Raw genomic sequence first — 17,050 nt, 5'->3', positions numbered from 1 at the left:
TTTATGAATCCCAACAACTATGTCTACATTTTCAGAAAGAATTATTTGTCTCCTTTTTACGGTTTGGCCGCAAACTCGAGTTAAAAATAAAAATAAAGGTTATTTTTTACTGCTTCACGCACTCTAGGCAACTGACGCTTTCACTCTAACTTTGAAGAAAAAGTGATTTGCACTCCTCCTTTGAGTGCTCACAGTTTGAAAAGTTTGTTTACAAACACACAGTTTGTGTAAAAACAGTTCCTGTCTTTTTGAGAGAGCAGAAGTTTTCCTCCGTTTTATAGTTTGAATCACATTTCTACGTGCAGGTATGATAGAGCTGGGTGACTCAGAAAAAAGGTGCAATTTTGTAGAAAAAAGGTGGGTTTCTAAAGAAAATTCCAATGCATTCCTAATGCATTATTTATTCCCAGTTTTTTGGGAATAACTTTGGGAAAAATTGGAATTTTAACACCAAAAGTCATAGCACCCCTTTCGGGATCAAGACGCACGTTTTGATGTATATATTACCGGGGTTTTCTCAAAGCTGTGGGACGAGTTACGTGCCGAAATTTGGCGGAAGAATAATAAACCCGAAACAGAATATTCCTCTCAGCTATTCTAGCTGTAGAGGAGTGCCTCGGAGCCAAATCTGTGAAATCATATTATAAGTAGTTGTGACATATTCATGTGTGCTGTGCAAATGCTAAACATTTCTTGTGAATACTTTTAAGTTAAATATTAAACATTTTAGGTAGCTGAGGTATTTGTCAACTTGTCACACCAAGTCAAATTTAATATAGGCTTACATCTAATATCTGAAGCAAACAACAATTTTCAGATAGAAGAAACAACCGCAGCACTCAAAGCATCTGCAAGGAATGTGTGTTAATTAAATTGTGAAGGTGGATTGAAAAGGATCTAGTGTCTTTTTCAGTTACAAGTGAAATGGTGCCACACTGCTACTTGTTGACAGATAACAATGTTAAGTCCCTTTGTCCTCCAGCCACACTTTAGCCTCCAGTCACAGAATCTTACCCCGCTGCCAGGAAAAGATCAGAAGAAAAACAACTTGAACCTCAGCCAAGCGTTTTCTTTCATGTTAAAATGGCTATCATATGAGCACTCTTGAGACAGGTAGGCCAAAATGAGATAAAGTGTTATGAAGGCTCTCTTCAAGGACATCAACAGCTAAAACACATCATATTCTGATCTGTAGCAGCAGTGACTCACCAGTGATGCATTTTTTTTCATAACCATCATATTATTTTAACAATAAGAAATCCATGTTTTCGATCAAACACAAGTTCACCTTTAATCTAGCCATGAACGGTCAGAAAATTATTTACTGTTTATTCACTGCAACTAATCAGGGTTACATAACTAAAAAGGAGCCTTCAAGTATTTTATTGAAGGGACACACAAACAAAAAACCCAAAGTGTTACAGACAGATGAATTATGCATAATAGTTACAGCTAACACCTGATTAGATGCAATGCACAATGTAAAAAAAAATCCCCTAATACTAAGAAGATATTGTGAGGTACTCCTTACAAACACCTTTCAATACAAACAAGTACACATATATAAGAAAATCCTTCATCATTTTAAACTTTATCACTGCAGAAATGAAAGAGCTGAGAAGACCTTCAAGACCATGTGTGAATTCTTGATTGCTTCCTCCCTGGGTTATAAACCAGATTTTATGATCCAGTTTATTCCTGGTGCATAGCACAAGCTGATTCACTACATATAAAACTGCAAAGTAAAGCTCCACTTTCTGCACCCATGTCCCTGAGAGTCCAAGATTTCTCTCCCAAACTACTCCCAAAGGATCTGGGAAATCAATAGTGCTGTTAACTCCCAGCAGGAAACCCATGCAAGGACTTGTGGTTAGCATGTTTTCTGGCCAGCAGGGAGGGGATGTGGTGGGTGACATACATGCTAGTGGCACCCACAACCCAGGGCCAGATTGGAGTCATTATGGGGTGTTGAGGGGTTGTTTTATTACAGGGTTGGACAGAGGAGACTCATTGGAGATTTGCTGCTTGGCTCGCTGCCACTCTGAGCGAGAGCACACAAACAGTTCCTGCGTCCACCGCTTGCGTTTTGCAGCCTTGCTGGATGCTGAAATGGCAGATGTTAAAACGCAATAATGTACAAGACTGCAAATTCTATCACTGCCTGTGTACACATGCTCTGATGATATAGGCAGAAACGCTGGGCACTCCAAGATTGTGGTCACAAAAGTCTCATTTATATTGAAGAATATCTGGCATACCAAATGGATGCATTTACCATGAGGGCTCTGTGACTTCAGGAATGTGGTTCTCAATCAACAGAATATAGGGGATGGACAAAAACACCTTACAATGCAGCAACACTGCAGTAAAAAACAAATTGAGGAAGCTCATAATATTTGGGAGCTGATGCAGAAGAAATTAAGGAAGCATCTTCATTTTATCACAAACAGAAAATGCATCTACAGAGGCAACGCTTACATTTGGACGGACTGCACTGACAGCAACGTTTTCATAAAGCACCGTAAGCCAATTTAGAGAGGTACAAAGAGGGCAGGCTAACTGTTACATTATGTAATGTCGTGACAGGAAAGTATGGCAAATCATAACAACATCTGCCCAATAGGAAAAATCTAATGGCAAAGACCTGGAGTGGTCACAAGTACACGCTCATCATTATTGACATTAACTTATTTGAGGTTCAATACAGCGTGAACAGGCCTTGCATCATCATGGAAAGTTGTGTAAGTAGGTTTGCAGAGTGGATTATGAATCATTCCGTTGTGGCTGCTTAAATTCACATTTCTAGCCTTGTGACTCTACAGGTCGTTAAAATAATCTGAGAAAGAGAGTTCTCCTGAGAGTCATGAGCCCTTATCTTGCCCCCTTTCCATCCCTTCCTTCTTTGCATGCTCTGCCCTACTTCACTCGCATTGTCCCTCCCTCTTGCTCCTGACAGGAGTGTGACTTCGGCATGTTGGAAACTGCTTTGGCTGCAAAACCCGAGTCTTATCCACACTCTTGCACTGGTGACAAAGCAATACCACAGCGTACTACACAAGCAATACATTTAAAGCAAAGCCTCAAATCTACATGGAGATCATGGACATTTAACCACCAACATCTCCACTGCCCTCAGGATGTCTGTAGCTAGACCGTCTGCTTCCTCAATGTCTGTCTCTGGATGTCAGCCTGAGGTCTCCAGACTAGAGAGCCGTCTGTGGAATTTCTTCGGGCAAGGCCTCAAACGATGCAGGAGGGGAGTCTCCCTTATCTTGATGCATAGATAAGACCTGCTTGTGCTCAGGCCAAGAACAAGCTGCAGGGGGATACGACCGAATCTCACATCCTGTCTCCTGATACAGATGCTATAAATCTCTATGACATTTATGGAAGAGCTGTCTCTGAAACCGGAATTTCTACTCTGAGTAATATAAAATTCGCTGGCCTAGATTTCCTTTTGCCTTCAAACTGAGTAAACATGACACTGCTGAAGGTAGTCCAGAGTTCTTTTTCACTTAAGAAAATACACCTTTGAAAGCATACGCCTCTGGCTGTGGGCACATTATCCAGAGAGGGACCAAAAAACGGCCAGCCACTACACACTCCCCTCATAGGCACAGAGCATTTTAAGAACAAAGCTAACTGGTGATCTCTCAACACTTTCTTTACGCTCAGGAGGCTTTCACACAAAGAAGTCCCAAGAGCAGAGAGCTGTAACTCTTCAACAGGTTTTCAAATAAGTTTCAGGCTGCAGTGGAGCTCATAAAATCCCTTCTAGAGTGACTTCCTCCGACTACAATGAATGGAAAAGTGGGCCTCAGCTCAGGTGGAAAAGGGAAGTGATTCAGTGGCTGAGGTGGTGCAACTTGCCAAGGTGATTCTCGCAGTTATCTAGTGCTTTCTTGTGCCACAAATGATCCAAGTATGAAGATTTTTCTGCAGCATTTGGATTTATTTAGAGAATGAGCACCAAGGGATAGAAAAGGCTGCGCCAAGGATTTTTGTTTTATATGTCATTGAGGAAATATCAAGTCCTTTAAAGGAATTCACTTGAGTTTGGGGAAGCTTGTCGTACAAGTTGTAGGCCTTGCAATATCCTCTTTGACCATCCAACAGGCCAAGCCATTAGAGCAAGGTATTCACCTTATAGCTCTCTGGCTGAATGGACAAATGATCCCACCATGCGAACAGGATAAAAGAAGATGAGTAATAAAATGAATACAGACCAGAAGGTATCACACAGCGTGAGCTCATGTCTACAAACTAAACTGAATTGCTTGTCTGGGATTAGCTGAGACTTGGGGCAACCTGGCAAAGTCAAAGCTCAACAGACCTGAGAAATGAAAGGCTGTGAACTGACTAAATGTGCAGCTGTCAGTGCCTTGCTTTTGGAAATTTGCTTTCTTCTGCAAACACTGCAGTACACAGGAGCACTCCTATTTATTTATTTATTTATTTATTTATTGTGATCCCTGATACAATCTTCCTCTTTATGGCGTTTAATAATCCTGTCTTCTTAAATGTGTCTAGAATTTAAAATATGCTGATCTCTCTTGGTTATGGTGTAGTTGGCGTTTGCCATGTCTCTATGTTTTCAGTGAGCTTGGACAAAAAACAAAAACAAATCCTCTTAGGACATGCATGACAGCAGGCACCTGTGTTCCAGTTACACAAGCACTTCAAAAGGCTCCCAGCATAACATAGTAGCTTTTTAATGCTGGGGAGAGTAAACAAATGAAATGATTGACCTAGGGACTGATCACAAATTCCAAACTTATGTGTCTGCGTTCACTGTATTTTAAGATCTGAAATCCAAAGTGAGGCTGCTCCACAAGCCTAACCTGAAGGCAGCGAAGTCTCAAGGAAACCAGACGAGAATGTAACCCTAACTCCCAGTTTGCACTGCTGTAAAACAAGACGTTTTACTGCACCCTGACGTGTCATCAAACTCAGCATGCTTTTCCTGCAGCAAGGGAGGCAATCCCTGCTCTCTTCCTGACATTAATCCTGTGCTGCGCTGTGCAGCTCAAAACCAGGTGCGCTTGTTTGCACTGTCCAACCCAGGTGCTCCTGTGAATGGGTCCTGATTACACACTAAACAAGCCCTGTAAAGAAATATGAGCCTGGTGAGTACAGAAAGCTTAAATATAGTCAGTTCCCGTCTGTGCGGGTATGTCGGATGAAACTTAAACAGGTGCACAGAAATAAATGCACATGTACACACCCATACAGACGACCCGCACAACCTGATTTATCCTTCCGTGTGAGGCAGAAGTTAAATTCAACCCCTTGTATTTCAGACGAGGCCTTCACTGACATGGGAGGATAGGCCAGCTGTAAACACATTTGTGTCATTTCCTCTCAGATTACTTAGGCATGTGGTATCATTTGGAGAGCACAAATGCAGGGAATGCATCACTCATGTTTTTCTCTACAGAGAGGCATTCAGGGCAGAACTGCCCTGAATAACTACATGCATTCAATCTCAGGGTAAGCCAATACCAGCAGTCATTCCGGTCTGGTAAAATAATGGCTATTTAACTGTGTAACTGCTCGTGTACAGACAAGCATGGTTTAAATAAAAGATAAGTAAAAACTGAGAGCCATCATGTGACATTATCTGAGGGAAATTTTCTGGCATGTAGTCAAACCAATTATCCCAGTGGTTCAATGAGTTCACCATAGTAGTTGAGAAAATGCTCAAAGAAGTGTGCTTGGTTTTCTTTGAAAAGCCTGGGTTAAATTTTTAATTTGTTACTCGACCCCTGAAGAGGAAAACAGGAAATCTTAAGTACAAAGAAGGGGGGGGGGGGTGTTCTCTAATCACACATAGCTTCTACTGCTGTTTCTGGCAAGGCCTTTAATTAACAAACACAACAAGGCGTATCAACACACAAATTGGAAAACATCCATATCGAAACGAGCAAAATAACATTACCCTGAAAGTGAGAAGTGTAAAAAGTCAGGTGTGACATTTGGTGTTATTTTATCATGTTTTTCAAATATGTCTTAAAGGAGAAAAAATTAATTAGAGATGTCTGTCTGCTGACACTAACACACCTTAGGCACACAAGCCATTTAGATCCAGGTCTATGTGTTAAACATACCTGAGAACATTGCCGCAGAAACATCTAGAAACATTAAGATGCAAGTTTGGTGAAAGTGATTACATTTCTTTAGAGTTCACTGCAGTCCAGACCAGCTATGTCCAGGCCATGGTCAACCACACAACAAGGCAGTGGGAGTGCCATAAAACAGGACCACCACACCTAATGAGAGGGCTCGCCGCTTTTACAGGTCATAAATCAACACCTAAAAATTTCACAGTGAACATAAATTGCTGTTTGATTGTTACTCTTGTCTACATTGAATTGTGAAGAGGCTTCCCCTTTAAGGACATAGTTTTGTTGTTTTCCTACAATGGAAAACAAACAAGTGGCCAGAAATGTGGAGACTGGAAGGAATTCCTGAGAGCTGCACTGCTCGCTGTCTGTGCTCTCTAATTACATCTTTCTTCTTCTTTGGAGACTATCCTCCACATTACAGTGCTTAAGCTCAATGCTAAATCATGAGGAACCTGGCTCAACCTCCAATCCATCACTGTCTGAACAAGATGACAGACTCCAAGCTCACTGAAAACATAGAGACATGGCAAACGCCAACTACACCATAACCAAGAGAGATCAGCATATTTTAAATTCTAGACACATTTAAGAAGACAGGATTATTAAACGCCATAAAGAGGAAGATTGTATCAGGGATCACAATAAATAAATAAATAAATAAAATCAAGAAATTCGAAAATTCAAGAGCCCTTCATGTGTAACTGCATGTTTTAGCCAATTCCCTACTAATCATATCTACTTCTCATTACTGCTCATCATTATTCCAAGTTCAAGCTCTTGCCAGCTCATTATTTCAGTACTTTATGATTACTGATTGACAGAGACATCATACTTGCTCGAGTCATGTAATTCAATGTGTTACGTGTTGGTGGAAAGCTCCAACATCTGAGATTTCACAGTCAGCTCCTGAATACAACCAGCACCTCAACAGGTAAGTACAGGTTAGCACTGCTGGGTAAAAAAAAAAAACCCCAATATGGAGGTCAGTGAAGAGGAAATTGTTGGGATGTTTAGTCTTAAAGAGGCACATCATTTATTTTACTGACAGGTCTCTGAGGCTTTGACACTTGTTCGAGTGGTTGCCAGGTGTTCAGCAGTTTCAGTAATTGATAAAATAAAAACTCTAAGCCTAACACATCTTTGCAGCAAACTGCTCAACATGTGCTTGTGCCTTCAATTCCCATGCTACAATGGTCTGACTTTGATTACTAAATAAATAAAACTAGACACACTGCACTTATGGATTACCTAACTCAAGCAAATATCAAATCTCTGCAAATGTTACTTTTATGCTCTCCTGAAATGACTACAAACCAATATGATTGGAAAGCAGATTTAAAAATATAACAACTCAATGACTTTGCTTCAAAGTAATGTACCTGCAATTTGTGGTAAACAGGTTAAAACATGCAAAATCACTGCAATGGTCTTATAACTCATAACTTTGCAGCCAATCCTCTCCCTTTCTTTCCCTCCCTTGAGTCTATTATTTGCTTTCTACTCCTGCACCCTGCCCTAGTATTCTCATATTTCCCCTATCGCTCACCACCACCACCACAAAACACAAGTGCTCTAAACACACAGCTTGAATTTCTGACTTTTTACTAGTTTTTCTAATAAAAAAAGTTGTCTAGTCTTGTTTTGAACACTGTGATACACCGAGATCAAAACAGCACTAAATTAAATCAGGTACAACTTTAAAATATGTTAACAACACAAAAGCCTCAGCAATCTGCAGAAACATTTGATGACCTCAATCCATGAGGTCATGAAAAGGTTGTGAGGGAAATCTGCTTGTGCTCAATCACTTGTGTCTGCATGTGTGTGTGTTTCGTCCTTTTGAGTTCTGAGGGGGGCCACATGACAACTAACAACTGTATTAATACCACTGGCGGCTGGTGAGGCTTAGTGAAGTGTCTTGTCAATAACAGTACGACTGAAACTGGATGTAACCCCATCAGACAGGAAAAAGCATCACAGCCAGTGGGCCCTTGCATCCATTATAATGCCTTGGAGATATGGTCAGAGAGGCGTCTTCCTGTGTATGAATCACAACACTACAGGAAGACAGGCGGTTAGTGTTACATAGGGTTTACATGTTCACTATTCCAGTATGCAGCTGTGAAAGCATGATGTATGGCTGACACAGAGCAGACATAAATATAACTCTAGTGTACCACTTATCATGCCATATTTATCTTTAGAAATATTACCCGATTACCTCTAAAACTATGGATAACTATGTGGAAGTGAACCTCACATTCATTCAGTTAATAATCAGGATAAGATGTGTATTTAGGAGAATTAAGTAAGAAAAAGATGCTTAGGTCTTTGTAGTGACTCCATGTTAACTATTTAAAAGAAGACAATAGGGTGAATGCGGGGGATGTAGTTCACATTCTGCCACCAACAGCGGATAATTGCCTGGTAACAAAGCTCAAAGATTGAAAGTACAGTGTCAGAACAGGCTTGGGTGTGTTTTAACTGGGTAAAATGAATGTAAATTGCGTCTCTGTGTATACTCACAGTGTGACTGTTCTGTTGGGGAAGGAGTCCGGCGGTAACACCTGATGGAGCTCCATGTTGCTGCAGACCACTTTCCTGTCGGACGTCGGGCTCTTCCCAGCGCTTTTCGAGCGTTCATCATATGATTTGCAATCAGATGATACCACCGAGCCTCCGCCGCCGACACTCAGCAGCAAAATCACAAGCAACTGCAACACATCCACCCTCATTTTCACACGCGACTTGAATACCCTCGCAGCATTGGCAAAGGAAAGAATGTTTTGATAGATAGTAGGGTGAAACTAAGAAGCTTTGTTATAAAAAGGTGGCCCGAAAGCCAGACAAAAATGCGACCTTTGCCAGTATCTTGTTTGGTTCAAGTGAACCTTCCTCCTCCATTTCTCGCAAGGCTTTCCCTTTGCTCGGCGGCATTCAGTCCGACAGAGGTGTCCTCCTTTGTTTGCCAAACGACTCATTTATAATTCCCTTCCCATTGTGGCGGTGTGTTCATTTCCTCCAACTCTACTAATACACAAATTTTAAATGCTGAGTATGTTCGGTGGTTAGTAAATAACTTGCCCAGTTGTTGAGAGGTTTTCTTTGTTGCCCATAGCGTGGGTCCGAGTCACAGTGTTGTCTTTTCCACGGGAGGCGGCTGCAGTCATCCCAAGTTATCTGCATTAACTTCAGGGGACGCGACCAGGCTTTATAAAACACGTACTTTCATTTCCAAATAACTTGAACTATATACTGAACCAAACAAGAGCGAGTAAACTTCCCATTCCCTGTTTTCCAGGCACCAACAGGAAATAACTATGAAAGAATACGAAAGTACAAAAACACAGCTCAAAGTGTGCTGCAAATGGTCAAAAAACAAAGTGAAACGCTCGACATAACTTAAAGAAACGTATGTAAAGTGGTTATTTGGTGTCTTTTAGTTCCCCGGTGTCTTTGGAAAGTTTTCAAAACTAGTTCTGTGTCCATTGAGAAGTCCTCTTCCCATGGTCCTGCCCCGGGCTCCACTATTGTCAACTCCAGTGGAATTCAAAGCATATCCGGTCTGCATTTCAGAATAAAAGCCTCAGCAGAGCCATTGTCATCTGTTGAGTTGCTTTGAGTATTTGCCAGACAAGGTTGTAATACTTTTATCTCTATTCAGGCCACAGTGGTGGAAACTGTACTGAAAGTAACTGCACTATTATACACAACAAACACATTTTTAATAAAGGCCTGCTACTTTTGATAATTAATTTTAGAAAGCAATTATTCTACATTTTACTCCACTACATTTATTTCACAGTAGTTATAAATAATTTGCAGAATAGCCTACTATTTAATACAAATAGTAGTCTTTTGACACTTGCACTGCTTTGTGTTTGTAAGTGGCCTACTTTCTCTGAGTGAAACAGTATTGTCATGTATTTGTATTTCTACTTTTACTAAAGTAAAGGATGTGAATACTTCTTCCACCCCTAGTTTTCTCTGTTTGGTTGACCTTAAACGAGGTTTGTGTAGTTTGCTGTACCATAGCCGTAAAGAATGAAGTCACATGATGAGCACATGAGGAAAATCTGTTTACCCTCCCAATCCATTTTCTGTGTTATGATCAGGTTGAGTGAGTCACTTCATTCTATAGGACCTGGACCAAAGAAGAGCATTGAAGTGAACACAGGCCAGGGAACTTATGCCTTCAGGCTAAATGCTTTCACCTCCACTGGTCTATTTGCTTTCAGGATTTGTGAGGCTTGACGTTCATTGACGAGCAACCTTTAACCTTTTTTGTCAGCACAGTACGTCACATTGTTGTGATGCAGCAGTCAGCTGAATGGATGATATTCAGTGACTTAAATGCTAATAAATTCTTTTCATCTGAATTTCAGTCTGGTCAAACGCAACCTATCAAAAGATGCAAACCATTCTGAATGAAATCCCAATGCCAGAAAAGTTTACAAAAATCACACACTTTCACTGGATTTAATCAATTAAATTCAAAAATATGGGCTCTTATAAAATTTTAAAATGCAATAAAGTAAAAGTTGTCCAGACAGAGCGCAAATTTTACGTCCACAAACTTAGCGAAACGTCATCACGCAGGACTGTACCTTGATGTGTTGCTTTCAAGTGCACCTCGGTAGTCGTGAGCGCAACTTTAAAGGACAATCAAAAGCCTGAGCCCTGTAACTTAAATCGTTGTGACTGATTATTATTTAGGTACAAGAGAAATTGCTGCACTGGATTCCTAACAATCATACAGATATTGGATTAATTCGTCTGAGTTAGCACTAGTTTTAATATGTCTGAGGTAGCATTCATGTATCTGAACGTCACATCTCGGAGGAGTTCCTGGTTGTAGGATATTTGTGCGCGAGGACGAGCAGTTTAAACCTAATGTATTAATTGTTTCAAACAACAACGCGGAGACATAAGGGTTGAGATAACATGTTCCCAAGTGACTTTGCGTGGGGAGCAGGAACTGCTGCGTATCAAATAGAAGGTATGTGATTAATATGCGTTTTTTAATACTTAAGTATGGTATTTTCACCAATAGCCATTGCATTGTTGTTCATGCTGTTTGGAGATATCATGAACTTTGGTTATAGTCATTCCAAAGCTTTTTTAATAGATGACATTAGACTGCACAGGCGTCCATGATGTTGTGTTAAATGGTACACAGCAAGACCCAAGACTCTGAGGCACAACGCACAGTGATTTTCTTAAACCAGACACTGCATGCCTGAATGTCATTTGACTGTTAATTTTAACCAATCAGCCTACAGGCCATTATTATTGATACTAGCGTTATATCGTTAAGTATAGACAACTTTGAAGAAGCTCACAAGTCATCCTAATGTAAGACTGAGAACACACTAAAAAAACATTACAAAAAACAACAGGCAATCCCTTCTATAATAGAAGGAAAAACACTGAACACTTTAGCTAATATATGATGGAATATCACATGAATATGAGCCTTCAGGAGACTAAAACTACTAAAAGTCCCAGCTGAAATATTACAGTGATTTTTCTTTAAGTCAACACCCTCACTACTTTTATGAAATGAAACAACCTCTATGTGTGTGTGTTGAGGTGGCTGGCAGGCAGACGGCAAGGGACCGAGTATCTGGGACACGTTTTGTCATGAGAAAGGCAGAGTGTTTAAGGAGCAGAACGGAGATGTAGCCTGTAACAGCTATGAGCTGTGGGAGAAAGACCTGGAGTGCATCCAGCAGCTTGGACTGACGCACTATCGCCTGTCTCTCTCCTGGGCCCGCCTCCTGCCTGATGGGACCACACGCAATGTCAATCAAAAAGGTATTTCCATATTCCTGTAAGGCCCATGCTAGACCTAAATCTAGAACTACATAATAAAAGAAGCTTATTAGATGCTTCTAGTGCTGTTTTACCATGTCACCCATTAACTACAGCACTGCCTAACTGTCCAACAGGTGTACAGTACTACAACAAGGTGATTGATGATTTGCTGGCCTGTAATGTTTCACCTATGGTCACACTCTACCACTTTGACTTGCCACAAGATCTCCAAGACCAGGGTGGCTGGAAATCCCCAGCTATAGCGACCCACTTCGACAGCTATGCCAAGTTTTGTTTCCAAACATTTGGGGACCGAGTCAAACTTTGGATCACTATCAACGAGCCGCATGTGTGCGCCAAACTGGGCCACGAAGACGGCATCCATGCTCCAGGGTTAAAAGAACCGGGGATTGCTGCTTACCTGGTGGGCCATAATATGCTGCGTGCCCATGCCATGGCCTGGCACAGCTACAACTCCTACTACAGGCCAAAGCAAAAGGGAGCGGTGTCTCTGGCCATCAACAGTGACTGGTTTGAGCCATTGCGCCCGGATTGCAACGAGGATATTACTGCTACTGAACGTGACCTTGCATTTACTCTAGGCTGGTTTGCCTGGCCTGTTTTTGTCACTGGAGATTATCCAGAAATAATGAGATCTGCCATCAACTCTCAAAGTATGAAGCTGGGATATAGCGGCAGCTCGAGACTTCCCAGGTTCTCAAAGGATGAACCTGCCATTTTAGGCACAGCTGATTTCTTTGCTTTGAACTACTATACATCCCGCAAAGTCAAGCCAGGAGGAGGATGTGGACAGATGTGTATAAAGAGCGACCGAGATGCAGAGGAAATTTTGGATCCGTCCTGGTCCGTCTGTGGAGTGTCCTGGCTGGCTGTAGTCCCCTATGGCTTAAGGAAACTTCTTAAGTACATTAAGGTAATATTACAACTAAAATGTTTTCCTAAAAGCCAGTTAACTTGGTCCACATCACTGAAAAGTCGCTCAAACAAGGAACATCCACATCCTACATTTTGACTTTGCATTCAATCAGTTGAAATGTGGAGTCATTTTTCTTTTCTCTCTTAGCATCAAACTGAATTGACCGAGAAGACAAATCGCCTTTAACCAAAGGAGGAGAACACTCTGACATTAGTTTAGTGTCTTACTATTGATTTTGTATGCAGTAATCTCCTTTTAACACCTCCAGAAACACACTGATGCTTCATTAGTGCTGTCACATTGAATGAAACAGTTACTTTGCTGAAAAGTGTTTGCAAACGAGCAATTTCCTGCTGTTGTGACTTGTCACAGGCCATTAGTTTGAGCTTGGCACTGTTGAAATGCAGCTAAACGGCACACTGTAGACCAATCTGTCTCTCCCTGGAATGTCTGACAGCTGTGATGCCTTGTTTGACAATAATATTTGCCCCACGACTTTCCAGGACACTTTCAACAACCCAGCAGTCTACATCACAGAGAATGGTTTCTCTCAGATAGGGCCACTGCAAATTGAGGATGTCCAGCGCTGTGAGTTTTACAAAGACACCATCCTGGAGGTGGCTAAAGGTAAAGGCTGGTATATCTGTACTAAAGAAATGTAATAAAACAAGCAAATATCCATTGACAAACAGTAATAGAGTCAAAGCTCATGTAAATTATTTTAATTCTGCATTTTGGAAATGTTCTTTATAACATTTTAGTGCCAGTCCAGTAACTACTAATGAAAATACTGGCTGACAAATAATCCTGGTAGAGCGAATATTTAAAGGTGGTTTGATACACCATCAACCCTCTTGCAACCAGGGTGCAATTTGGATGGTCCAGCACCCTCTTACAAATTCAGTATGCAAAGACTGGTATCTGTAGCTTCAAGCACTTTTCGATTATACCTTACTTTCCAAGACACCCTGAGGAAGTCAAGTGTGCTGATATGTGCTGGTGCATTTTATAATGTACTAAACCCAGACTTTTTATTTTTAATGATACACTTGAGTGTCTGGTCTGGAAAAAATTGCATTTTATTTCCTCTCTAAAGTTAAAAATACCTCCTTTTTGTCTTACACACCTTTGACAGCAACATTACTGGTGGACTATGGACAAATTCTTTTAAATTTTCAGGACACCTTTGTCAAATTGTGATTGCATTTTTAGGAGATATATACATATATTACTGAACAGGGTCTGCTTTAAATTCAAAATCGGGGAAACTACAATGATTTATATATACGATGATTTATATCTATAATAATATAATTTTTAATTTTAGGCCTTTGAGTCGTGGTGTTGCCCAAATGCAAAGTTGTTTGTTTTGGCGCCACCATCTGACCAGTCTGTGTATTTTTTATTGCCAGGGATGTGGGAAAGCTGGCTGCCAAACAGGCCGTGACAGTGACAGTGAGCTAGCATGCACAATACAAGGACTCTGAAACCAAAGCAGCTTAATGGAATTTGGCCATTATTCATTTCATTACTTAGACCTGTGCTTTTCTGACTGACACGTGAACATGCTAAAAAGAAGACCAAAAAAAAACAAAAAAACATTTTTGCTGTCCAAAAAAAAGTTAGCAGATGCTGCTTTTATCCATTAAAGTCATAGAAACAGCTCATGAATGACTTATCGAGGTGCTCCCAGCTGATAGGTATGACACAAGGCTTTTTCACTTGTTGCAAATGAATCATGCTCTTGGTCTGCTTTCGAATACTTTATGATGATGCAAATCTCGTCATGTGTCATGTTAGCAGTCGTGGTTCAGTTAGATGGCTATAGCTATGAAATCCAGCAGTGGGTATGCTTCTGTTTTAGAGATAGGGCTCTTGGATCAACTCTTGTTGTGTGCACAAAATTAAAATTTCTCACCATGTTTTAACTTTGTGTCGTTGTGCAGCTATTGAAGAAGATGGCGTCAATGTCCATGGATATTTTGCATGGTCGCTGTTGGACAACTTTGAATGGGCTGACGGATTCAGTGTTCGTTTTGGACTGTTTCATGTGGACTTCTCCGATGCAAAGCTGACTCGAACCATATACCAGTCAGGACGGGAGTATGCAAAGATGATCATGAAGTACAAGAGAGAAACTGATGTACAATGACTGAAGATTAAAAAAATTGTTTTTTTTTTTTTTTGTTTTTTTTTTTACACAATCTTAATAAACTAGCAGTTTTTGCATTGTTGCTTTGTCTCACACATGTTCATCTAAATTAGATGAGTCAGTGCAGTTCAACTAACCAACCAGGCACCTGCTCCCATTCACTTCTACTACATCCAGAATTTCAAGCACCGTCATCGTCTCTGAATTTCTTTTCACTTCAGAAAATGGTCAGGGTGTCAGAGTGAGCTTACTTGGCTGTCTTTTTAAGAAATCTGACTTCAGCAGAGGATGTAAGGACATGGACAGAGTGTTGAGGTGATTCAATGCAAGTGTAAATTAGTATTATATCCTGTCCAATTCCCTGTCAATCTGCACAAGGTGGTTTATGGAGAGGGGGAGAACTTGTCACTCAGAGTGCCAAGGCAGCTGTAAGAAGGGGCTGCAGTAGAAACATGTAAACACATTGTATCAGTCAGCGCTTAATAGCAATATTAATGCTGGTGGCATTGTGAATAATAGCATTGTTACGTGACTCTGTAAAGGCTTGCCCCTTACACACCTATACTTAAGATGACTTGTTCTGGCAGGCTATCAACACGTCCAAGATCTTATCTTTCCTTGAATCTACGTGCAAGGGTCAGATGAGTGTGTCTTTGACATACAGCGACCGTGACCAGCTGTATATCTGCAGCTGTGCATGGAGGCATGAGCACGCTGGAAGTTTCAGGTTGACTGGAAGGTTGAAGCCTGTCGATGTAGTGATGCAGGCTTAGAGGCTAGAGGCTTGTCAGTTCACCAAATAGCTCAAAGCACCTCATCTTTATTTGGAATAAAGGTTCTGATCAAAGGGTGTCAAGACTTCTTTGGTAAGGTTGACTAAAATACTGTAGTTTGTTTATTGTAGATTCAGCTATTTGATATACAATGGACGATCAAGTTACATCATACAATACATTTGGTCATGCTTTTTTCCATTCAACACAAAACAGCTTTACCACCTCACCTATCAAAAGGGAAAGGACCCATCATACGATAAAATGCAATAGTCAGCTGAGTTATTATAATGCTGCCAGGCTGCATGAAGCACACTTCAGTAGACTCAGAAGGGATGCCAGCTGAAAGCAACAGATGTCCTGCCACAGGAAGAGAGTGGAATGCCATTTGTTTTCCCCGGACAGCTGTGCAAACTCTCTACTTTAAGAGAGAAGAGAGGGAACAAGGCGAAAAGCCTCCCAGAGGCCTTCTGTTGATTCTCTGTGCTGTACTGTGGTTCAGGTAGGATTATTTATATTGAGTTCTGAACAATGCACTGTATCTACAGGGCTGTGATTCTTTTTATTTAATTTTTTTTCCAAACTGTGTACAAATGTTTCTGATAGAAAGCAGGGTATTGTAGTTGACAGTTTGTAATGTTTTCGGTTCAAGTTCAATAAAACACCAGCTGAACATCAGTGAGCAGAATGCCAGCCAGGGACTGAAGATTGGTTTGACGGCATGTTTGTGGGCCTACAGTGCCACCTTGTGGTATCAAAGGGAACTACACTTTTGAATTCAACAGCTCACTTTGTACTGTATTGCACTTCACATGATGTGCTGTTTTGATTAATAAAATGCATACTGTTGGTGTAACAATAAACAACTAAAGCGACTCCCTAACCACAATACATCATAGATTTAACACAATTAATATTTATGCTCTGATGTGAAGGAAAATGTGATTTATATTCTGTGTTGGGAGACTTTGTATGCATTAATAAGCATGGTGTATCGTGACATCCAGTTGGCTGTGCATACTGTTTTCAACAGATGTGAATAATACCCTTGTGGCCCTCCTCCATCTATGTCAAGCCGAGTGAGATTCTCCTTTGTCTTATGATGAATAACAAGCTATTGTGAAAGCATGAATAATGCTACTGCCGCTCACATTAGAACTTCTTTGCCGGCTGCTTTGAACACAAAGTTGAACCACATCTAACACTATTTCAACGCTAATGAAGTTCATCTAATATCTGTGGCTTT

General features: G+C 40.8%; 2 protein-coding genes across 2 annotated transcripts in view; one reads left to right on the top strand and one right to left on the bottom strand.

The window, feature by feature from the left end:
• adgra3 (adhesion G protein-coupled receptor A3) overlaps positions 1-9,661 on the bottom strand; it is a 32,610-nt gene extending 22,949 nt beyond the window's left edge. The window contains exon 1 of the mRNA XM_023421120.2: positions 8,652-9,661. Within this exon, the coding sequence (XP_023276888.1) occupies positions 8,652-8,860 (209 nt within the window). The 5' untranslated portion in view covers positions 8,861-9,661. The remainder of the gene's footprint in view (positions 1-8,651) is intronic.
• Positions 9,662-10,783: 1,122 nt separating this feature from the next.
• gba3 (glucosidase, beta, acid 3) lies at positions 10,784-16,680 on the top strand. Its single transcript, XM_023421074.2, has 5 exons — positions 10,784-11,124; positions 11,718-11,942; positions 12,077-12,876; positions 13,383-13,506; positions 14,826-16,680. The coding sequence occupies exons 1-5, from the start codon at positions 11,070-11,072 to the stop codon at positions 15,029-15,031; spliced, it is 1,410 nt and encodes a 469-aa protein (XP_023276842.1). The 5' UTR covers positions 10,784-11,069; the 3' UTR covers positions 15,032-16,680.
• The last annotated feature ends 370 nt before the right edge of the window (positions 16,681-17,050 follow it).

Source organism: Seriola lalandi, unplaced genomic scaffold (genome assembly GCF_002814215.2).
Source record: "Seriola lalandi dorsalis isolate HSWRI2012SDOR001 ecotype SW California unplaced genomic scaffold, Sedor1 jcf7180002054663, whole genome shotgun sequence".
NCBI classification, from domain to species: domain Eukaryota; kingdom Metazoa; phylum Chordata; class Actinopteri; order Carangiformes; family Carangidae; genus Seriola; species Seriola lalandi.
This window is presented reverse-complemented; position numbering and strand designations above follow the sequence as displayed.